This window comes from Pseudophryne corroboree, chromosome 8, assembly GCF_028390025.1.
Source record: "Pseudophryne corroboree isolate aPseCor3 chromosome 8, aPseCor3.hap2, whole genome shotgun sequence".
NCBI lineage: Eukaryota > Metazoa > Chordata > Amphibia > Anura > Myobatrachidae > Pseudophryne > Pseudophryne corroboree.
The window spans coordinates 29,316,830-29,341,920 of NC_086451.1; the positions used below are offsets into that span (position 1 = coordinate 29,316,830).

The 25,091-nt window shown below is 51.7% G+C and overlaps 1 protein-coding gene and 1 long non-coding RNA gene across 2 annotated transcripts in view; one reads left to right on the forward strand and one right to left on the reverse strand.

The window, feature by feature from the left end:
* LOC134947446 (uncharacterized) overlaps positions 1-25,091 on the forward strand; it is a 148,200-nt gene that overhangs the window by 35,869 nt on the left and 87,240 nt on the right. The gene's annotated exons all lie outside the window — the stretch shown is intronic.
* LOC134947997 (P2Y purinoceptor 4-like) lies at positions 264-1,351 on the reverse strand. Its single transcript, XM_063935775.1, has one exon. It carries the CDS (start codon positions 1,335-1,337, stop codon positions 264-266), a length of 1,074 nt encoding a protein of 357 aa, XP_063791845.1. The 5' UTR covers positions 1,338-1,351.

Genomic DNA, 25,091 nt, shown 5'->3' on the forward strand with positions numbered 1-25,091 from the left:
GTCTGGCACCTTTTTTTAATCAAAATGCATCTTATTTTGTCTAGGATGCACAAGCAGCTTCTACTGATTAAAATGATATGCAGCATGCCTATATACCGTGTGAGACTGTGGCTGTGTCTGCATATGAAATGCTACAAACAGAATATAGGCTTGCCACATATCATTTTAATCAGCAGAAGCTGCTGATGCCCCAAGGCATATCAAATGCCCTAGGCAATTGCCTAGTTTGCCTATACCTATAGCTGGCTCTGACTGCGTGTTATTTATTTCCATTGACAATCACTTTTCTCACCTACTGTATGTGACACTAATATCTCCATCTCTGTCGTGCTCACAGTCGGTAGAGGACCACGGCGATGGTCTAATGAAGCTGACTCTACTTGGTTACTGTGAGCTTCGTCGGTTGAGGATCTCTGACTGTTACCACGGCTGCACCAGCCGGTGAATGTGTGCCTAAATCTGTCTGAGGCAAAACAGTACAATATGGGATCAATTAAGCAATTTGTTTGTGATAAAGTCCATGTGACATAATAGGCAACCTCAACTGTGTCCAATAAAGAGCACAATGCTGGAAAAAATAATTTGAGTGTGGCGGCCATCGCCCTAGTAATATGTAAAGGAATATAGCAGATTACAAATAAGATTAAGGAGATGAATATGGTCTGTATGGATTTAGACACCATGACTTTACTGAGAGTGTTCATAGGATTCACGGTGAGAATATAGCGACTCAGGAGACTATAGCAGATCAGTGTTATGAAGAAAGGAATGAGGGCACTGAAGAAGAGGACGACCACATTCCAGGTGAAATATAATACTTCTTGTTCACTTTGATGAAAACTGAGACACTTGGTAACTCTGTGAACTTCAGAAGTTTTTACAACAAAGAAAAAGGAAAATCCTTGTAGAAGAAGACATCCCCAGACAGCGAGGCACAGTTTGGTGATGAAAGGCTTCTTAGTCCAGGCAGTTCTTTTAACAGCAACAGTAAAATATCGATGGACGCTGATTAATGTGAGGAAGTAGATACTTCCATACGTGTGAGTGCTGAGCAGGAAGACCTTACACTGGCAGAGGAATGTCCCGAAGGTCCAGTGGCCGGTCAATAAGTAGACAATGATCAGTGGAGCTGCTGGAGTGATGAGGGCATCAGAGATGGCCAAGTTGAACTGGAGAACCACTGTTGAGTTCCATTGTTTTACCCAAAACCAGAATATCCATAGACTGATACAGTTGAACATGAAGCCAACAAAGATGATGATGCTCAGAATGATGGGGATTAAGGGGTTAATTGTTTGAGGCTGACAGCCGGTGTAATTCCCCGATGTGTTCAGCATCTTGAGATGCTACTAAGCTGAAAATCAAATAACAGGGTTAATATCCCACATTGAGCAGTAAGGCTATTGCCACGGCAACCAGTGATGTCATTAAGAGAAAAGTCTAGAAAGTTCTAGGGAGTTTAGGGGATACAAGAAAAGAAAGAGAGTAAATGAGAGAGAAAGACAGAGAGAGAGGGAGGGACCCTTTTAAACTATAAGTAAAAGTGAAAAGTATAAAGGAAGATATTTATCAAACCTTCTAAAGAGAATAAGTGGAGATGTCACGCGTTTCTGCAAGGTAACTTGCCTTCTCCCTGAAGAAGGCAAGTTACCTGTGAAAAGCGTAAGAAACACGCCAACTTTAACCTACACATGGAGACATCTTGATTATATCAATCATGGTCGGCTACTCTGACCAACACAGGACTTTACAATACATCTGGTCCTGTACAACCACCTGAGTGCATGTTAAAATTAGTACACACTTAATGTTACCCACTGGGACCTCTGAGATGGCAGATGTACTAAGCCTTGAAAAGTGACACAGTGGAGAGAAATAAAGTACCAGCCAATCAGCTACTGTCACAAGCTGTGGCTTCAATGCGCTTGAGCAAACATTGGGTTCTATGGACTGTATCAGCTGCAGTCCTTAGAAGCCAGCTAGGTAGGGAGTGGCTTCCTACAGGAAGTCAGCTCTCTGCCAATCGCAGCCCACTTTGGCATTCCTGGAGGGAGGTAACACCTCCCAATGGGACTGCCTGTTCTGCTGTTGACTGGCAGGTAGGACTTCCAATAGGAAGTCACTGCCAGTCACAATGAAGCCAATGCAGTCTCACGGAGTGCATCTGGCTCACTGAGGTTAGGTGGCGGATTTTACCTGAGGGAGCTGCAGTTCTGCAGACCATAGGTAGAATCCACCACTGATCAAGAGTGTGGCAATAACAGTTTAATATAAAAAAAAATGCACAATCATGCACTTAGGTCTCAAATTTCCAAAGGTTAAATATAGTATTAATGGCAGTATACTGGAAACTACTGAGGAAAGGGATCTAGGAGTCACTATTTCAGGTGGCATAAAGGCTAAATATAGAATTGATGGCACTATACTGGGAGCTACTGAGGAGGAAAGGGATCTAGGAGTCACTATTTCAGGTGACATAAAGGCTAAATATAGTATTAATGGCACTATACTGGAAACTACTGAGGAGGAAAGGGATCTAGGAGTCACTATTTCAGGTGACACGAAGGCAGGTAAGCAATGTAACAAAGCAATGAGGAAGGCTAGTCAGATGCTTGACTGCACTGGGAGAGGAATCAGCAGCAGAAAGAAAGTAATAATGCCACTGTATAGGTCATTGGTGCGGCCTCATCTAGAATACTGTGTTCAATTCTGGAGCAGGAGCAGTTCTAGGCATGGGCAAGCAAGGTGGGCGCCCGAGTCGCTGTGGCCAGCGGGCGCGGCCGCAGTTATCCTGCAGGGGCCCCCCTCCCACCCCCACCCCGCATCCTGCACCCCACTTCCCGGCTGCAGCGGGTGCCGTGGGCTGTGTGGGCGTCCGCTGCAGCCGGCTCCATCGTCAGACGCTAGAGGTCATTATTGACCTCTAGTGTCTGTGTAGCGCTGCTATGGGAGAGGAGTCATGACGTATCTCCCATAGAGAGGAGCGGGCGGAGCAGCAGCATCAGCAGAGATGAAGCAGCAGCGGCAACAGGGTCTGGAAGCAGGAGCGGGGCTGGTGAGTATTGTTTTGTTTTTGTTTGTTTTTGTAGTGTTTGTTAGTGGTGCTACCAGGGGGCACAACTACAGGGGGCACAGCTACTCCGAACACAACTACAGGGGGCACAGCTACTCCGAGCACAACTACATGGTGTACAGCTACTCCGAGCACAACTACAGGGGACACAGCTACTCCGAGCACAACTACAGGGGGCACAGCTACTCCAGGCACAACTACAGGGGGCACAGCTACTCCGAGCACAACTACAGGGGGCACAGCTACTCCGAGCACAACTACAGGGGGCACAGCTACTCCAGGCACAACTACAGGGGGCACAGCTACTCCGAGCACAACTACAGGGGGCACAGCTACTCCAGGCACAACTACAGGGGGCACAGCTACTCCAAGCACAACTACAAGGGGCACACCTACTCCAAGCACAACTACAGGGGGCACAGCTACTCCAGGCACAACTACAGGGGGCACAGCTACTCCAGGCACAACTACAGGGGGCACAGCTACTCCAGGCACAACTACAGGGGGCACAGCTACTCCGAGCACAACTACAGGGGGCACAGCTACTCCAGGCACAACTACAGGGGGCACAGCTACTCCGGGCACAACTACAGGGGGCACAGCTACTCCAGGCACAACTACAGGGGGCACAGCTACTCCAGGCACAACTACAGGGGGCACAGCTACTCCAGGCACAACTACAGGGGGCACAGCTACTCCAGGTACAACTACAGGGGGCACAGCTACTCCATGCACAACTACAGGGGGCACAGCTACTCCAGGTACAACTACAGGGGACACAGCTACTCCGAGCAGAACTACAGGGTGCACAGCTACTCCAGGCACAACTACAGGGGGCACAGCTACTCCAAGCACAACTACAGGGGGCACAGCTACTCCAGGCACAACTACAGGGGGCACAGCTACTCCAGGCACAACTACAGGGGGCACAGCTACTCCAGGCACAACTACAGGGGGCACACCTACTCCAGGCACAACTACAGGGTGCACAGCTACTCCAGGCACAACTACAGGGTGTACAGCTACTCCAGGCACAACTACATGGTGTACAGCTACTCCAGGCACAACTACAGGGGGCACAGCTACTCCAGGCACAACTACAGGGGGCACAGCTACTCCAGGCACAACTACAGAGGGCACAGCTACTCCAGGCACAACTACAGGGGGCACAGCTACTCCAAGCACAACTACAGGGGGCACAGCTACTCCAAGCACAACTACAGGGGGCACAGCTACTCCGAGCACAACTACAGGGGGCACAGCTACTCCAGGCACAACTACAGGGGGCACAGCTACTCCAAGCACAACTACAGGGGGCACAGCTACTCCGAGCACAACTACAGGGGGCACAGCTACTCCAGGCACAACTACAGGGGGAACAGCTACTCCAGGCACAACTACAGGGGGCACAGCTACTCCAAGCACAACTACAGGGGGCACAGCTACTCCAGGCACAACTACAGGGGGCACAGCTACTCCAGGCACAACTACAGGGGGCACAGCTACTCCAAGCACAACTACAGGGGGCACAGCTACTCCGAGCACAACTACAGGGGGCACAGCTACTCCAGGCACAACTACAGGGGGCACAGCTACTCCAGGCACAACTACAGGGGGCACAGCTACTCCGAGCACAACTACAGGGGGCACAGCTACTCCGAGCACAACTACAGGTGGCACAGCTACTCCAAGCACAACTACAGGGGGCACAGCTACTCCAAGCACAACTACAGGGGGCACAGCTACTCCGAGCACAACTACAGGGGGCACAGCTACTCCAGGCACAACTAGAGGGGGCACAGCTACTCCAGGCACAACTACAGGGGGCACAGCTACTCCAAGCACAACTACAGGGGGCACAGCTACTCCAGGCACAACTACAGGGGGCACAGCTACTCCAGGCACAACTACAGGTGGCACAGCTATTCCAGGCAAAACTACAGGGGCACAGCTACTCCAAGCACAACTACAGGGGGCACAGCTACTCCGAGCACATCTACAGGGGGCACAGCTACAGGGGGCACAACTACAGGGGGCACAGCTACAGGGGGCACAACTACAGGGGGCACAGCTGCTCCAAGCACAACTACAGGTGGCACAGCTACTCCAGGCACAACTACAGGGGGCACAGCTACTCCAAGCACAACTACAGGGGGCACAGCTACTCCAAGCACAACTACAGGGGGCACAGCTACTCCAGGCACAACTACAGGGGACACAGCTACTCCAAGCACAACTACAGGGGGCACAGCTACTCCGAGCACAACTACAGGGGGCACAGCTACTCCAAGCACAACTACAGGGTGCACAGCTACTCCAGGCACAACTACAGGGTGTACAGCTACTCCAGGCACAACTACATGGTGTACAGCTACTCCAGGCACAACTACAGGGGGCACAGCTACTCCAGGCACAACTACAGGGGGCACAGCTACTCCAGGCACAACTACAGAGGGCACAGCTACTCCAGGCACAACTACAGGGGGCACAGCTACTCCAAGCACAACTACAGGGGGCACAGCTACTCCAAGCACAACTACAGGGGGCACAGCTACTCCGAGCACAACTACAGGGGGCACAGCTACTCCAGGCACAACTACAGGGGGCACAGCTACTCCAAGCACAACTACAGGGGGCACAGCTACTCCGAGCACAACTACAGGGGGCACAGCTACTCCAGGCACAACTACAGGGGGCACAGCTACTCCAGGCACAACTACAGGGGGCACAGCTACTCCAAGCACAACTACAGGGGGCACAGCTACTCCAGGCACAACTACAGGGGGCACAGCTACTCCAGGCACAACTACAGGGGGCACAGCTACTCCAAGCACAACTACAGGGGGCACAGCTACTCCGAGCACAACTACAGGGGGCACAGCTACTCCAGGCACAACTACAGGGGGCACAGCTACTCCAGGCACAACTACAGGGGGCACAGCTACTCCGAGCACAACTACAGGGGGCACAGCTACTCCGAGCACAACTACAGGTGGCACAGCTACTCCAAGCACAACTACAGGGGGCACAGCTACTCCAAGCACAACTACAGGGGGCACAGCTACTCCGAGCACAACTACAGGGGGCACAGCTACTCCAGGCACAACTAGAGGGGGCACAGATACTCCAGGCACAACTACAGGGGGCACAGCTACTCCAAGCACAACTACAGGGGGCACAGCTACTCCAGGCACAACTACAGGGGGCACAGCTACTCCAGGCACAACTACAGGTGGCACAGCTATTCCAGGCAAAACTACAGGGGCACAGCTACTCCAAGCACAACTACAGGGGGCACAGCTACTCCGAGCACATCTACAGGGGGCACAGCTACAGGGGGCACAACTACAGGGGGCACAGCTACAGGGGGCACAACTACAGGGGGCACAGCTGCTCCAAGCACAACTACAGGTGGCACAGCTACTCCAGGCACAACTACAGGGGGCACAGCTACTCCAAGCACAACTACAGGGGGCACAGCTACTCCAAGCACAACTACAGGGGGCACAGCTACTCCAGGCACAACTACAGGGGACACAGCTACTCCAAGCACAACTACAGGGGGCACAGCTACTCCGAGCACAACTACAGGGGGCACAGCTACTCCAGGCACAACTACAGGGGGCACAGCTACTCCAGGCACAACTACAGGGGGCACAGCTACTCCAAGCACAACTACAGGGGGCACAGCTACTCCAGGCACAACTACAGGGGGCACAGCTACTCCAAGCACAACTACAGGGGGCACAGCTACTCCAGGCACAACTACAGGGGGCACAGCTACTCCAAGCACAACTACAGGGGGTACAGCTACTCCAGGCACAACTACAGGGTGCACAGCTACTCCAGGCACAACTACAGGGGGCACAGCTACTCCAGGCACAACTACATGGTGTACAGCTACTCCAGGCACAACTACAGGGGGTACAGCTACTCCAGGCACAACTACAGGGGGCACAGCTACTCCAGGCACAACTACAGGGGGCACAGCTACTCCAGGCACAACTACAGGGGGCACAGCTACTCCAGGCACAACTACAGGGGGTACAGCTACTCCAGGCACAACTACAGGGGGCACAGCTACTCCAAGCACAACTACAGGGGGCACAGCTACTCCAGGCACAACTACAGGGTGCACAGCTACTCCAGGCACAACTACAGGGGGCACAGCTACTCCGAGCACAACTACAGGGGGCACAGCTACTCCAAGCACAACTACAGGGGGCACAGCTACTCCAGGCACAACTACAGGGGGCACAGCTACTCCGAGCACAACTACAGGGGGCACAGCTACTCCAGGCACAACTACAGGGGGCACAGCTACTCCAAGCACAACTACAGGGGGCACAGCTACTCCAGGCACAACTACAGGGGGCACAGCTACTCCAAGCACAACTACAGGGGACACAGCTACTCCAAGCACAACTACAGGGGGTAAAGCTAGAGGGGGCACAAACCCCCCTGCTTTGTGCTCCCTGTAGTTGTGCCCTCAGTAGTTGTGCCCCCTGTAGCTGTGCTCGGAGTAACTTTGCCCCCTGGATTAGTTGTGCCCCCTGCACAACTACGGGAGGCACAGCTGCAGGGTGCACAGCTACAGGGGTCACAACTACTGGGGGCACAGCTACATGGGGCACAACTGCTGGAGGCAAATCTACAGAGGGCACAACTACTGGGGGCACAGCTACAGGGAGCATAACTACTAAGGCCATAACTACAGGGGGCATAACTGTGCCCCTTCCCTATGAAGCCACGCCTTTGACGCACACTATGTTTGACCTGGGGGGGAGGGCATCGAAGGAAACTTTGGCCCTGGGCGCCACAAGGTATAGAACAGGCCCTGTTCTGGAGACCATATATCCAAAAGGATATACACACATTAGAGACTGTACAAAGAAGGGAAACTAAAATGGTGCATGGCCTACATCACACAACTTACCCAGAAAGACTAAGAAATCTCAACATGTGTAGTTTGGAGCAGAGAAGGGAAAGGGGGGACATCACTCGCGCACGCAGGGGGGGGTTCCGAGTACCGAGAAACCCCCCCTGATCGGCAAAATTCTTTTCAGAGACGGAGACAGCTGTGTCTCCGTCTCACGACAAACTGCGATCGCGTACGCGATAACAGCTGCTGCAGGGAGCTCTTGTTGGCAGAGCCCTCTGCATAGAGCAGCGATGTCAGATGTCCCGCCCGAGATGCAAGCCGCCCAAATGGGCTCAGGCACTGCAACGCAGTGCTCTTCTTCTGCCCGGCCCGCGACCTGCTGCAGGCTACTGTATGGTGATGCGGTCACGCACGCTGCATCACCTGCCAGCTCGCCTGCCCCCCCAGGCCTGCTTCATTCATTGTGCTCTGCTGCTGCGTCCTGCTCCTCACTGCTGTGATCCTGAGAGGGAAATGTGAGCTGTATATAGAGGATGGAGCCAGTGTTTTTTTTTATTATTTGATTGCAGTGGGGGCCAGTTTTGGGATGAATGCTGTGTGTATGTGTTTACAATGTGTGTAACTGCTATGTGCATGGGCACAGTGTGTGGCATTACTATGGGTGGGGGAGTTACAATGTGTGGAATAGCTGTGTGTGCACAGAGTGTGGCATTACTATGGGGGACAGTGTGCGGTGTATTTACTGTGGGTGACAGTGGTGTAATAATTACTATTACTATGTTTTATTGCTGTGGGGTAAATGTATTTGTTTTATTTCTATTATTATTTGTTATTAATTAATTATATATTTATATTATACTAGGTGCTTCATCGCGCCCTACGGGCGCTCTTCACACCGTCGCAAGGGGCTACGCCCCCTTAACCCTTGCATGCCTTTCTGGGGTTTAATATTTGTATTATATGGAGTATTACCTGCATTCCTTTGTTAGTGGTTAAATATTGCACAATGAAAGGGCGTGCGATGGTGAAGGAGGCGCAGCCCCTTGCGACGGCGTGAACAGCACCTGCAGGGCACGATGTACAGAATGTAGTGGGTGCGGGGGGGACTGCGGATGGTGTCTGTAGATGCTGCGGGTGGAGGGGAGGCAGAAGTGGGGGTGGGGCCCGGATGGGGAAGGTTCGGGAGGTGCTGCGCGTGGGTGTGGGGCAGAGGAGTGGGGGATGCAGATGGGAGAGGGGTCCGGAGGCACTGCAGGTGGGGGAGGGGCAGGGGTGCCACGGGTGGGAGAGGGGAAGGTGTGGGGATGCTGTGGATGGGTGAAGGGTTCCAGAGGTGCTGTGGGATGGGAAGGGACGGGAGTGCCGGGGGTTGGGTAGGGGACCGCAGGCACCATGGGTAGGGTAGGGGCAGGTACGGGTGTTGCAGTGGATGGGAAAGGAGGTCCGGAGGTGCTGCAGGTGGTGGAGGGGCAGTTGCGCGGGTGCCATTGGTGGGGGAGGGGTGGGTGAGGGGGGGACCGCTGATGGAGGAGGGTGTCTGCAGATGCTGCGGGTGGAGGGGGGCAGGTGTGGGGGGAGACATATAAGGGGGATGAATGGTGGAAGGGGCCTGGAGGTGCTGTGGGTGGTGAAGGGGTGGAGGAGTGGGAGCCACGGGTGGTGTAGGGGGTCTGGAGGCACAGCATGTGGGGAAGGGGTGGAGTGCTGCATGTGGTGGAGGGGAAGGTGCGGAGATGTGGTGCATTGGGGAGAGATCTGGAGGCGCTGCGGGTACTGTACATGCCATAAAAGGTAGTTGGAGGGTATGCAGTAACAGGGCCAGGACAGGGGTGACAGGGTCAGTACAGGGGTGACGGGGCCAGGACAGGGGTGACGGGGCCAGGACAGGGGTGACGGGGCCAGGACAGAAATGATAGGGACAGGATAGGGGTGACAGGGCCAGGGTAGGGGTAACAGGGCCAGCATAAGGGTGACAGGGCCAGGATAAGGGTGAAAGGGCCAGGATAAGGGTGTAAGGGCCAGGATAAGGGTGACAGGGCAAGGCCAGGGGTGACAGGGACATGACCGAACACAGGGCACGGGAGAGATTGGTATTAGGGACAGAACAGTGGTGACAGACAGATGTGTCTTACCGGAGTCACTGCTGCTGGCTGCTGCTGTTCCACTCCAACCTGTTGGGATCTGCTGCTGCTGGAGACTTGGCATGGCTGACTCTCTCAGGCTGGAGTCCTGCTTCCTCTGCCCGTCCGCATCCCTCCCCCCCTCCTCAGTCACACACCGCAGACCTCGCGCAGCTGCCGGGCACTGTGGTAAGGTGAGACTGGAAATGACTGGTTAGCCCCCAAGAGATGCTGCGGCTGGAGGGAGGAGGGGGTCATAGCATGCACGTGGCGCGGACCTCACGGCTTCCGGGCACTGTGGTAAGGGGAGACTGGGAGTGACTGGTTAGCTCCCAGGAGACGCTGCGGCTGGAGGGAGGAGTGGGTCAGAGCCTGCAAGCAGCTCGGATTTCTGCAGCGCTACCCGCCAGCTAAAGTGTGTGAATGAGCTGGGCGCACTCCACTGCGGGTGGCAGCGCTGCAGCTAGCGGTGGGGTTGCCGGGGCTGGAGATAACAGAGGCAGTATGGAACCGGCACAGCGGCAGGTGCCCCACTAAACTGCAGCTAAGAAGCGTGGAGTGTGCCAGAAAGTGACGCTCCTCCGCACCAGAGAGACCCTGCTGAGTATGCCGATGTGGGGGGTCAAGCACACAGTGAGCCGGTGCCCGTCTGTCTGTATGACATACCCCTCACACACCCCCATACCTCCCAAATGTCCCGATTTTCACGGGACAGTCCCATTTTTTGGGGTCTGTCCCGCTGTCCCACCCGCAGGTCGCAGTGTCCGGCGGTGGGGGGGGGGGGGGGGGCAGTTGGAAAGCTCCTGTACTCGCTGTTCTGCTTAGAGCAGCGGTGAATAGTGGAGACAGAGGGAGAGGGGGCATCAGGGGGTACAAATTAATGCTGGGGGGGTTCCAGCAGCAGAGCCGGATTAAGGTGGGGGGGGGGGCAGGGGATACGTACCGTTGGCCCCACAGTTTTAGGGGGCCCCCCGGCTGGAGTAGCTCTGTCCCAGCTCAGAAGCTCCCCCCCCCCCCCGTCCTGCCAGTAACAGCGGCAGCATTGTGCTACAGTCAGCACACGCTGCTGCATATTGGCAGGTCTGTGGTGTTGCAGGGAGGCAGCAGTCTCCCTGCTTTCTTCTCCCTGTGCGGGTGTGTAGGGGGGAGCGACCACCTCCTCTGGATTTAGCCCTAGCTGAGGGGCCAAAATCCCATTAAAAAACTAAAAATAAAAATTGGAATTTGCATAAGGGGGCGTGGCCGCACGGTCCGCGATTAGGCCACGCCCCCAACCCACAGCAGGCACAGCAATGAGATAGGGCTCCCCTGTCTCAAGTGCCCTGGGCCCCCCGGACTCATAATCAGTCCCTGGGAGCATGCCAGCAGCTCACATGCTCCCTCACTGACGAAAACGGGGACCCTCCCATGAAGCCACGCCCCCTTTTCGCAGAGTGTGTTTCCCTCCTTCTGCCTGGAGAAAGCTCCTGCAGAAAGCTGGGAGGTCTGCACCCCTGCCTGTGCCATGCCCAATGCCCATGCTATCTGCTAGAGATGAGCGGGTTCGGTTCCTCGGAATCCGAACCCGCCCGAACTTCAGTTTTTTTTACACGGGTCCGAGCAACTCGGATCTTCCCGCCTTGCTCGGTTAACCCGAGCGCGCCCGAACGTCATCATCACGCTGTCGGATTCTCGCGAGGCTCGGATTCTATCGCGAGACTCGGATTCTATATAAGGAGCCGCGCGTCACCGCCATTTTCACACGTGCATTGAGATTCATAGGGAGAGGACGTGGCTGGCGTCCTCTCCGTTTATAGAGATTCGAGAAGAGAGTGAGACAGAGAGAGACACAGTAGTAATTTTGGGGAGCATTAGGAGGAGTACTACTACTACTAGTACTTGCTGAAGTGATAGAGATAGTGTGACTGCATTATCTGACTTGTGGGGGAGACACTGACAGTGGGGAGCAGTTAGAGTCTGAGAGCAGGACTCAGGACTCAGGAGTACATATAACGTACAGTGCACACTTTTGCTGCCAGAGTGCCACACTGCCATTGTTTGTGACCACACTGACCACCAGTATAATATATATTGTGATTGTCTGCTTAGGAGTACTACTTGCAAGTTGCTGATAGTGTGACAAGTGACCTGACCACCAGTTTAATAATCACCACCAGTTTATGAGTTTAATATATATATATATATATATATAATTGTATATAATATATATATAATATTGTATACCACCTAGCACCTACCCGTGGTTTTTTTTCTTTCTTTCTTCTTTATACATACTACTATAGTAGCTTACTGTAGCAGTCTGCGGTGCTGCTGAGCTGACAGTGTCCAGCAGGTCCGTCATCAGTCATTACATAATAAATATATATACCTGTCCGGCTGCAGTACTAGTGATATTATATATACATATATATTGATTTCATCTCATTATCATCCAGTATATATTATCAGCAGACACAGTACGGTAGTCCACGGCTGTAGATACCTCTGTGTCGGCACTCGGCAGTCCATCCATAATTGTATACCACCTACCCGTGGTTTTTTTTTTTCTTTCTTCTTTATACATACTACTATAGTAGCTTACTGTAGCAGTCTGCGGTGCTGCTGAGCTGACAGTGTCCAGCAGGTCCGTCATCAGTCATTACATAATAAATATATATACCTGTCCGGCTGCAGTACTAGTGATATTATATATACATATATATTGATTTCATCTCATTATCATCCAGTCTATATTATCAGCAGACACAGTACGGTAGTCCACGGCTGTAGCTACCTCTGTGTCGGCACTCGGCAGTCCATCCATAATTGTATACCACCTACCCGTGGTTTTTTTTTTCTTTCTTCTTTATACATACTACTATAGTAGCTTACTGTAGCAGTCTGCGGTGCTGCTGAGCTGACAGTGTCCAGCAGGTCCGTCATCAGTCATTACATAATAAATATATATACCTGTCCGGCTGCAGTACTAGTGATATTATATATACATATATATTGATTTCATCTCATTATCATCCAGTCTATATTATCAGCAGACACAGTACGGTAGTCCACGGCTGTAGCTACCTCTGTGTCGGCACTCGGCAGTCCATCCATAATTGTATACCACCTACCCGTGGTTTTTTTTTTTTCTTTCTTCTTTATACATACTACTATAGTAGCTTACTGTAGCAGTCTGCGGTGCTGCTGAGCTGACAGTGTCCAGCAGGTCCGTCATCAGTCATTACATAATAAATATATATACCTGTCCGGCTGCAGTACTAGTGATATTATATATACATATATATTGATTTCATCTCATTATCATCCAGTCTATATTAGCAGCAGACACAGTACGGTAGTCCACGGCTGTAGCTACCTCTGTGTCGGCACTCGGCAGTCCATCCATAAGTATACTAGTATCCATCCATCTCCATTGTTTACCTGAGGTGCCTTTTAGTTGTGCCTATTAAAATATGGAGAACAAAAATGTTGAGGTTCCAAAATTAGGGAAAGATCAAGATCCACTTCCACCTCGTGCTGAAGCTGCTGCCACTAGTCATGGCCGAGACGATGAAATGCCAGCAACGTCGTCTGCCAAGGCCGATGCCCAATGTCATAGTACAGAGCATGTAAAATCCAAAACACCAAATATCAGTAAAAAAAGGACTCCAAAACCTAAAATAAAATTGTCGGAGGAGAAGCGTAAACTTGCCAATATGCCATTTACCACACGGAGTGGCAAGGAACGGCTGAGGCCCTGGCCTATGTTCATGGCTAGTGGTTCAGCTTCACACGAGGATGGAAGCACTCAGCCTCTCGCTAGAAAAATGAAAAGACTCAAGATGGCAAAAGCAGTAGCACCGCAAAGAACTGTGCGTTCTTCGAAATCCCAAATCCACAAGGAGAGTCCGACTCCAATTGTGTCGGTTGCGATGCCTGACCTTCCCAACACTGGACGTGAAGAGCATGCGCCTTCCACCATTTGCACGCCCCCTGCAAGTGCTGGAAGGAGCACCCGCAGTCCAGTTCCTGATAGTCAGATTGAAGATGTCAGTGTTGAAGTACACCAGGATGAGGAGGATATGGGTGTTGCTGGCGCTGGGGAGGAAATTGACCAGGAGGATTCTGATGGTGAGGTGGTTTGTTTAAGTCAGGCACCCGGGGAGACACCTGTTGTCCGTGGGAGGAATATGGCCATTGACATGCCAGGTGAAAATACCAAAAAAATCAGCTCTTCGGTGTGGAAGTATTTCAACAGAAATGCGGACAACAGGTGTCAAGCCATGTGTTGCCTTTGTCAAGCTGTAATAAGTAGGGGTAAGGACGTTAACCACCTCGGAACATCCTCCCTTATACGTCACCTGCAGCGCATTCATAATAAGTCAGTGACAAGTTCAAAAACTTTGGGTGACAGCGGAAGCAGTCCACTGACCAGTAAATCCCTTCCTTTTGTAACCAAGCTCACGCAAACCACCCCACCAACTCCCTCAGTGTCAATTTCCTCCTTACCCAGGAATGCCAATAGTCCTGCAGGCCATGTCACTGGCAATTCTGACGAGTCCTCTCCTGCCTGGGATTCCTCCGATGCATCCTTGAGTGTAATGCCTACTGCTGCTGGCGCTGCTGTTGTTGCTGCTGGGAGTCGATCGTCATCCCAGAGGGGAAGTCGTAAGCCCACTTGTACTACTTCCAGTAAGCAATTGACTGTCCAACAGTCCTTTGCGAGGAAGATGAAATATCACAGCAGTCATCCTGCTGCAAAGCGGATAACTGAGGCCTTGACAACTATGTTGGTGTTAGACGTGCGTCCGGTATCCGCCGTTAGTTCACAGGGAACTAGACAATTTCTTGAGGTAGTGTGCCCCCGTTACCAAATACCATCTAGGTTCCACTTCTCTAGGCAGGCGATACCGAGAATGTACACGGACGTCAGAAAAAGACTCACCAGTGTCCTAAAAAATGCAGTTGTACCCAATGTCCACTTAACCACGGACATGTGGACAAGTGGAGCAGGGCAGGGTCAGGACTATATGACTGTGACAGCCCACTGGGTAGATGTATGGACTCCCGCCGCAAGAACAGCAGCGGCGGCACCAGTAGCAGCATCTCGCAAACGCCAACTCTTTCCTAGGCAGGCTACGCTTTGTATCACCGCTTTCCAGAATACGCACACAGCTGAAAACCTCTTACGGCAACTGAGGAAGATCATCGCGGAATGGCTTACCCCAATTGGACTCTCCTGTGGATTTGTGGCATCGGACAACGCCAGCAATATTGTGTGTGCATTAAATCTGGGCAAATTCCAGCACGTCCCATGTTTTGCACATACCTTGAATTTGGTGGTGCAAAATTTTTAAAAAAACGACAGGGGCGTGCAAGAGATGCTGTCGGTGGCCAGAAGAATTGCGGGACACTTTCGGCGTACAGGCACCACGTACAGAAGACTGGAGCACCACCAAAAACAACTGAACCTGCCCTGCCATCATCTGAAGCAAGAAGTGGTAACGAGGTGGAATTCAACCCTCTATATGCTTCAGAGGTTGGAGGAGCAGCAAAAGGCCATTCAAGCCTATACAATAGAGCACGATATAGGAGGTGGAATGCACCTGTCTCAAGCGCAGTGGAGAATGATTTCAACATTGTGCAAGGTTCTGATGCCCTTTGAACGTGCCACACGTGAAGTCAGTTCAGACACTGCCAGCCTGAGTCAGGTCATTCCCCTCATCAGGCTTTTGCAGAAGAAGCTGGAGACATTGAAGGAGGAGCTAACACGGAGCGATTCCGCTAGGCATGTGGGACTTGTGGATGGAGCCCTAAATTCGCTTAACAAGGATTCACGGGTGGTCAATCTGTTGAAATCAGAGCACTACATTTTGGCCACCATGCTCGATCCTAGATTTAAAGCCTACCTTGGATCTCTCTTTCCGGCAGACACAAGTCTGCTGGGGTTCAAAGACCTGCTGGTGAGAAAATTGTCAAGTCAAGCGGAACGCGACCTGTCAACATCTCCTCCTTCACATTCTCCCGCAACTGGGGGTGCGAGGAAAAGGCTCAGAATTCCGAGCCCACACGCTGGCGGTGATGCAGGGCAGTCTGGAGCGACTGCTGATGCTGACATCTGGTCCGGACTGAAGGACCTGACAACGATTACGGACATGTCGTCTACTGTCACTGCATATGATTCTCTCACCATTGAAAGAATGGTGGAGGATTATATGAGTGACCGCATCCAAGTAGGCACGTCACACAGTCCGTACTTATACTGGCAGGAAAAAGAGGCAATTTGGAGGCCCTTGCACAAACTGGCTTTATTCTACCTAAGTTGCCCTCCCACAAGTGTGTACTCCGAAAGAGTGTTTAGTGCCGCCGCTCACCTTGTCAGCAATCGGCGTACGAGGTTACATCCAGAAAATGTGGAGAAGATGATGTTCATTAAAATGAATTATAATCAATTCCTCCGTGGAGACATTGACCAGCAGCAATTGCCTCCACAAAGTACACAGGGAGCTGAGATGGTGGATTCCAGTGGGGACGAATTGATAATCTGTGAGGAGGGGGATGTACACGGTGATATATCGGAGGATGATGATGAGGTGGACATCTTGCCTCTGTAGAGCCAGTTTGTGCAAGGAGAGATTAATTGCTTCTTTTTTGGTGGGGGTCCAAACCAACCCGTCATTTCAGTCACAGTCGTGTGGCAGACCCTGTCACTGAAATGATGGGTTGGTTAAAGTGTGCATGTCCTGTTTATACAACATAAGGGTGGGTGGGAGGGCCCAAGGACAATTCCATCTTGCACCTCTTTTTTCTTTCATTTTTCTTTGCGTCATGTGCTGTTTGGGGAGTATTTTTTGGAAGGGCCATCCTGCGTGACACTGCAGTGCCACTCCTAGATGGGCCCGGTGTTTGTGTCGGCCACTAGGGTCGCTTATCTTACTCACACAGCTACCTCATTGCGCCTCTTTTTTTCTTTGCGTCATGTGCTGTTTGGGGAGGGTTTTTTGGAAGGGCCATCCTGCGTGACACTGCAGTGCCACTCCTAGATGGGCCCGGTGTTTGTGTCGGCCACTAGGGTCGCTTATCTTACTCACACAGCTACCTCATTGCGCCTCTTTTTTTCTTTGCGTCATGTGCTGTTTGGGGAGGGTTTTTTGGAAGGGCCATCCTGCGTGACACTGCAGTGCCACTCCTAGATGGGCCAGGTGTTTGTGTCGGCCACTAGGGTCGCTTATCTTACTCACACAGCTACCTCATTGCGCCTCTTTTTTTCTTTGCGTCATGTGCTGTTTGGGGAGGGTTTTTTGGAAGGGCCATCCTGCGTGACACTGCAGTGCCACTCCTAGATGGGCCCGGTGTTTGTGTCGGCCACTAGGGTCGCTTATCTTACTCACACAGCTACCTCATTGCGCCTCTTTTTTTCTTTGCGTCATGTGCTGTTTGGGGAGGGTTTTTTGGAAGGGCCATCCTGCGTGACACTGCAGTGCCACTCCTAGATGGGCCAGGTGTTTGTGTCGGCCACTAGGGTCGCTTATCTTACTCACACAGCTACCTCATTGCGCCTCTTTTTTTCTTTGCGTCATGTGCTGTTTGGGGAGGGTTTTTTGGAAGGGCCATCCTGCGTGACACTGCAGTGCCACTCCTAGATGGGCCAGGTGTTTGTGTCGGCCACTAGGGTCGCTTATCTTACTCACACAGCTACCTCATTGCGCCTCTTTTTTTCTTTGCGTCATGTGCTGTTTGGGGAGTATTTTTTGCAAGGGCCATCCTGCGTGACACTGCAGTGACACTCCTAGATGGGCCAGGTGTTTGTGTCGGCCACTAGGGTCGCTTATCTTACTCACACAGCTACCTCATTGCGCCTCTTTTTTTCTTTGCGTCATGTGCTGTTTGGGGAGGGTTTTTTGGAAGGGCCATCCTGTGTGACACTGCAGTGCCACTCCTAGATGGGCCAGGTGTTTGTGTCGGCCACTAGGGTCGCTTATCTTACTCACACAGCTACCTCATTGCGCCTCTTTTTTTCTTTGCGTCATGTGCTGTTTGGGGAGGGTTTTTTGGAAGGGACATCCTGCGTGACACTGCAGTGCCACTCCTAGATGGGCCAGGTGTTTGTGTCGGCCACTAGGGTCGCTTATCTTACTCACACAGCTACCTCATTGCGCCTCTTTTTTTCTTTGCGTCATGTGCTGTTTGGGGAGGGTTTTTTGGAAGGGACATCCTGCGTGACACTGCAGTGCCACTCCTAGATGGGCCAGGTGTTTGTGTCGGCCACTAGGGTCGCTTATCTTACTCACACAGCTACCTCATTGCGCCTCTTTTTTTCTTTGCGTGATGTGGTGTTTGGGGAGGGTTTTTTGGAAGGGCCATCCTGCGTGACACTGCAGTGCCACTCCTAGATGGGCCAGGTGTTTGTGTCGGCCACTAGGGTCGCTTAGCTTACTCACAGCTACCTCATTGCGCCTCTTTTTTTCTTTGCGTCATGTGCTGTTTGGGGAGTATTTTTTGGAAGGGCCATCCTGCGTGACACTGCAGTGACACTCCTAGATGGGCCAGGTGTTTGTGTCGGCCACTAGGGTCGCTTAGCTTAGTCATCCAGCGACCTCGGTGCAAATTTTAGGACTAAAAATAATATTGTGAGGTGTGAGGTATTCAGAATAGACTGAAAATGAGTGGAAATTATGGTTTTTGAGGTTAATAATACTTTGGGATCAAAATGACCCCCAAATTCTATGATTTAAGCTGTTTTTTAGTGTTTTTTGAAAAAAACACCCGAATCCAAAACACACCCGAATCCGACAAAAAAAATTCGGTGAGGTTTTGCCAAAACGCGGTCGAACCCAAAACACGGCCGCGGAACCGAACCCAAAACCAAAACACAAAACCCGAAAAATTTCAAGTGCACATCTCTACTATCTGCTTCTGCTCCTAGTCTCCTGTAGATTTGGCCAGATCTCTGTGACTCATTTGACTAACTCCGCCCAGTGTTGTGACTCCGCCCAGCGTTAGCAAATGAATCACAAGGTCACAGAATAGGGCTATTATATAGGAGATTTGATTTTTTTTTTTTAAAAACAGACAGTGTGCCTTGGAAATTTTAAAATGTTTAATGTGCCACAAGTTTAAAACTTTTGAAAATCACTGTTCAGAGGACCTGACTTCCTGACTTCTCTCAGCCAGGCTCTGGTACAGTATATGTGTGTACAGTATATGTGTGTACAGCAGTGGTTCCCAAACTTTTGTGAGTCACGGCACCCTGGAGTGTCAGATTTTTTTTTCACGGCACCCCTAGGCCACAAGTTTCTTATTGAGAAATTTCGAAAAAAATATTAGATTAAGTAAATTATGTTTATATGTCATCTTTAGGGTCAGTTATGTGGTGAGGGACAAGATTTGCTTCTGTTTGTCCACATATTTTTTAACTGGAAGCCATCAGCACTGGTTTTGCCTATTAAATTGACAATAAATAATTTGAATTGGTCCTTGACCACCAACCTGAGGCACCCCTGCAAGTGTCCTGCGGCACCCCAGGGTGCCACGGCACACAGTTTGGGAACCACTGGTGTACAGTATATGTGTGGTGTGTTTTGTGTGTGTGTAATGTGTGTGTGTGTGTGTGCATGTGTGTGAGAGCGAAACATATACAAAGCAGATATATTTTTTTAATACACACACATTATATATATATATATATATATATATATATATATATATATATATATATATATAAAATCTATTGTATACCCCTACGGAAACCCCCCCCAGTAAATCCTGCGTTTGCCCCTGGACATGATAGAAACTTTCACATATATCCAGTCTAGGAGGGAAGAGTACAACACGAGAACATACACTGAAACTGGAGGGGGGAGTTCAGGGGAAATTTAGGGAAGAATTACTTCATAGAAAGGGTAGTGGATAAGTGGAATAGCCTCCCATCAGAGGTGGTAGAGTCTAAGACAGTAGAGCAGTTTAAACATGCACATTCCTCCCAACATGACCCTCTCTAGGAGGGACACAATGCTCTGCTTCTGGACTTTTCTCTTAATGGGCCAGAGGTACTAAGCCTGAAAAGTGATAAATATCACACTGTCATTTTTCAAACACAGCCTGTGACATGGCAGTTAGGAGCCGATTGGCTGGTGCTTTATCACTGTGATATTTATCACTTTTCAGGCTTAGTACATCTCCCCCAATATATGATTGACGACACTTGTGTTGAACAGGTTAATGGATACGAAAGGTGTTTTAGCACAGGTGCCGGCAATCATAAATTAAGAGACAAGTCCAGCAGCAGAGCATAGTGTCCCTCCTGGAGAGGTTATGTTGGGAGGTATGTATGCATGGGATAGACCACAAGTTCTCAAACTCGGTCCTCAGGACCCCACACAGTGCATGTTTTGCAGGTCTCCTCACAGAATCACAAGTGAAATAATTAGCTCCACCTGTGGACCATTTAAAATGTGACTGTGAGTAATTAATACACCTGTGCACCTGCTGGGTTACCTGCAAAACATGCACTGTGTGGGGTCCTGAGGACAGAGTTTGAGAACCCCTGGGATAGACGCATTACAATGAAATAAGGATCAAATAAGGCTTGAGGTAAAAAATAAAATATGGTAAAAAAGGGGCAGACTAGATGGGCCAAGTGGTTCTTATCTGCAGTCAAATTCTATGTTTCTATGACCCTCATTCCGAGTCGTTCGCTCGCTAGCTGCTTTTAGCAGCAGTGTAAACGCTAAGCCGCCGCCCTCTGGGAGTGTATCTTAGCTTAGCAGAAGTGCGTATGAAAGGTTCACAGCATTGCTACAAAAAAAGATTGTGCAGTTCCTGAGTAGCTGCAGACCTACTCCTAGCTAGCGATCACTTCAGACTGTTTAGTTCCTGTTTTGACGTCACGAACACGCCCTGTGTTCGGCCAGCCACGCCTGCGTTTCCCCAGCCACTCCTGCGTTTTTATCTGGCACGCCAGCGTTTTTTCACACCCTCCCCGAAAACAGTCAGTTACCTCCCAGAAACACCTACTTCCTGTCAATCACTCTGCAGTCAGCAGTGCGACTGAAAAGCGGCACTAGACCTTGCGTGAAACTGCAATGGCTTTTGTGAAAATATGGCGTGCGTGCGTGCGTGCACACTGCACCCCATACGCATGCACGGATTTGCAGTTTTTTTGCCTATTCGCTGCGCTGCGACCGAAAAGCAGCTAACGATCAATTCGGAATGACCACTTATATCTCCTCCTTGGTCTAACAGAGGATCTGCATGAGTGACGGAGCTGCCGACACGAAGATACATATTAGAGTTAGGCACCACCGGGGAGGGTTAGGCACCACCGGGGAGGGTTAGGGTTAGACACCACCGGGGAGGGTTAAGGTTAGACACCACCGGGGAGGGTTAGGATAGGGTTCAGGAGGGTTAGGCTACTTTCTGGGGGCTATCGGGATTCTGTCGGCGTCTGAATCCACTGAGACATGGGAATGGGGTAAGACTTCTAACAGGTGATGCGGGACGTGGCACTCCTGTAGGATAAGCAATATACTGGAAGCCATCTACCACTGCTACGTGGACTGTTTAGCTACCACGCTACAGACCGTATATCTATCCACTGTTGAACATTAATAACTGCATTATCCTTTGGCACCAGTGAAGAGTCACTTGTACCTTACAAACCATTTCCCTTTGTATTATATCACTATTATTTATTCCGTCATTTGTAATATTCCACTGTATGTGACAGGTTATGTACACAATACTAGTTATATTGATTACATTTATATGTCATTATGAGCGGATGGTGGAAGCAGAGGAACACCTGGGAGCTGGGAAATATTGGTATAGAATTTATTCCTCTTTTTCCACACATCTGCAGAAAAGGTTTTTCATGAAACAAAATATTCCCTATGGACATTGAGATTTGTCTCAGACCATCCCTGGGTCATCTTACTGAGGATGGGGTTCAGTATGATTTACCGACGGACACAATACCGACGGTCATAATCCCCACAGCCTTTGACCTACAGACAAAATACCAACACGGTCAAAATACCGACATTTGTTATACCGACATGTTCCAAATGCCGACATAGGGCCTAATTCAGATCTGATCACAGCAGCAAATTTGTTAGCAGTTGGGCAAAACCATGTGCTCTGCAGGTGGGGCAGATGTAACATGTGCAGAGAGAGTTAGATTTGGGTAGGTCTACAGGAAAATGGCTCTACAGGAGGATGGTCTACAGGAAAATGGCTGAGGTAGGAGACGGTGATATACAGAGCAGAGCATAATTAGTAATAATTACAGGGCAAATCACTCACCTGATCACGCCGTCGCAGACGCAGATTCTGGATAGTGTGTGAGAATGAATTCTGTACAAAGTGACCAGAATAAGGAGTTATTAGACTCCCTGTCAGCACCTATGCCTCCTTTATTTCCGAGAACTGGCATAGATTGCAGATAGACAATTATTTTTAATCTTGGTCTGGAAGGTGAGAGCTGCCATCCTGTCTACATTTCTATAAACAGAACCAGTGCTGTAACTAGGCATTTTAGCGCTGTGTGCAAGAAACGAGATTGGCGCCCCCCCCACCCCCTCCCCATGCAAGATAGGGGCAATGCATGCTGTAGGCGCGTGGAAAATATATAGGGGCGTGGCTTCATGGGGAATGGGCGTGGCCACAAAATAGTAGCAATTCATACTACGGTGCACAGTAGTCTCCATTATTCAAATTACGCTGCACAGTAGCGCCACTACACCAGGTAGAGCCCCTTTTATACATTACAGCAGACAGCGTCCCCCTTTTTACACATTACGGCAGCCAGTCCCTCTTTTTACACATTATGGCAGACGGTGTCCCCCTGAGAGAGAGAGAGACTTACCATCTCCCCGCTTACAGGCTCCTCGTGCTGGCCGCTCCCTCGGTGCAGGCATCGGACAAGGAGGAGGGAGGGTAACTGGAGCCGCAGCAGCGCTATTTAATTGGTAGTAAGCACCGCTGCAGCATCCCCCATCCTTCCGTATTGGCTGCCTTGCGCTGCTGTGGATGCTGGGATGGAGGAACCGCATCCCAGTGTGGAGATGTGCCCTGCGGGCACATCAGCAGCGCTGGGTGCGTGGCGGCGGCGGGTGTCCGGTGCAGGGATTACCCTTTTCCCTGCACCGGACCAGAGGCTTTTGAAGCTTGGCGCCCTCCGGGAGCCAATCGCGGCTCCCGGAGCGGCAGCCAATCAGGGAGAGACGCGGCGAGCCAATCGGCGCTCGCCGCGTCATAGGCCCCACCCCCGGCGTCTGATGTCAGACGCCGGGCGGGAGCCTGAAGAAAAGGCCGCGCCGAAGAGCGGCGAAGAGGAGAGGGATGCCGGGCGCGCGCGGAAGAGCGCGAAGAAGAAAGAAGACGGGCGGAAGCAGCGGAGATCGTCGGCGCGCAGGAGCGCAGATGATAGTCCGGCGCGGAGGAGAAGACGACGGCCGTGGGAAGAAGAGCTCCGGTGGCCGCTGAAGAGGCCGGAAGACGTCGGGCTCCGGGAAGATGTCCAGCGGCGGCTGGACGCGGCGAAGAGACGGCGGCGCCGCTGGCCAGGACGGGCCAGCGGCAGAAGAATGCATCCAGGCCGAGAAGGCTGCAGTGGTGGGAAGCAATTGAGCTGTGCAGTTCCCCACTGCAGCCTTCTCCACCGCAGGTAGGCCCTTCTAAGGTGCCCCCTTCTCTCCTCCCTAGACCACCGGGTGTTCGGGCATTAGGCCCGTGGGCAGAGTCAGGCCCTCTCGGCCTGTGGGCACGTAGTCGGGCCCTCCCGGCCCGTGGGCACATAGTCGGGCCCTCCTGGCCCGTGGGGGCATTTAGTTGGGCCCTCCAGGCCCGTGGCCAATATTTGATGAGGTGGTTTGGGCATTAGGCCCAAGCCACCCTATTTCTGTGCGCAGTTAGGCGGGCACTAGGCCCGGGGGCAAATCAGGCAATAGGCCTGTGGGACAGATAGAGGGCATTAGGCCCTAGTGTATTTTGGCCAATTAGGGAGTATTAAGGTGACCCTGGGCACAAGGCCCAGGTCACCCAACGGGCAGCAAGTTAGGCGGGCGCTAGGCCCGTGGGCGAAGTCAGGCCTCCGGCCTGAGCGCAGTCAGGGGGCGCTAGGCCCAGTGAATTAGTGTTTCCCCGAGGTGAGTACAGGTGGCCCTGGGCGCTAGGCCCAGGCCACCCTGAGGTGTTAAGTAGGCAGGCCCGCTCGGCCTGAGCCCCTAAGGAGAGAGTACGGTAGGTGGGTGGGCTGTGCGGCCCCCACTACGGGGTGTTCTGAGTCGGGTAGATAAAGGGACAACACCGTGTGATCTTGCATTCTGATATTGTGATGTATGTTGTTACCGTGCAGGGCAAATTGTCTGTGTTTGCATAGTTTTGTTGCACCACACCCACAGAGCTAGTTTGAGGGCTCTGCCGTTGTAGTTAGTATAGGGTGTGACACTAGGGTAGAGTTAGGCCCTGCACGGCTGTTTCTCTTTGCCTCCTTACAGGGACCTGTAAGTGGAGAAGATCGGAGTGCAAGACTTGTGACGGTGAGTAGCATCCGTGTACGTTTGTCCCTTGTCTGTCCCCGAGCGCCGGAATCGGGATTTCTCACGGACGTGAGAATCCTTTTCATCACACTACGTGCGAGAGCGCGAGTGTGTGAAAGCTGGGTGGCTGAGGCTTTGTGCCAGTGATGACCTTTCACCCAACCGGTGAAGGTCGCGGTCACCCCTGGGGTATCCCCTGTTCCAGTGGAAGAAGGGTCGATACCCCCTCTAATGTAGACCATTCTCTCCTCAGCTCGGTCGTCGGTCAGCTCCGAGAGGGAATCGCTGTGTCCGGATCCGACTGAAGATTTCCAGGTCCGTTGAAGGTTCCGGTACCTGAAGGTGAGAGAGAGCGGCGCCTGGTGAGCACCGAGTCTACACCTGCACGGCAGCAGGCACCACACGCACCCGCAGCCGCACCTCTCACACTAGCATCCACAGCAGCTCTGGGCAGCCAATACGGATGGAGAGGTGACAGCTGCAGTGGCGCTTACTAC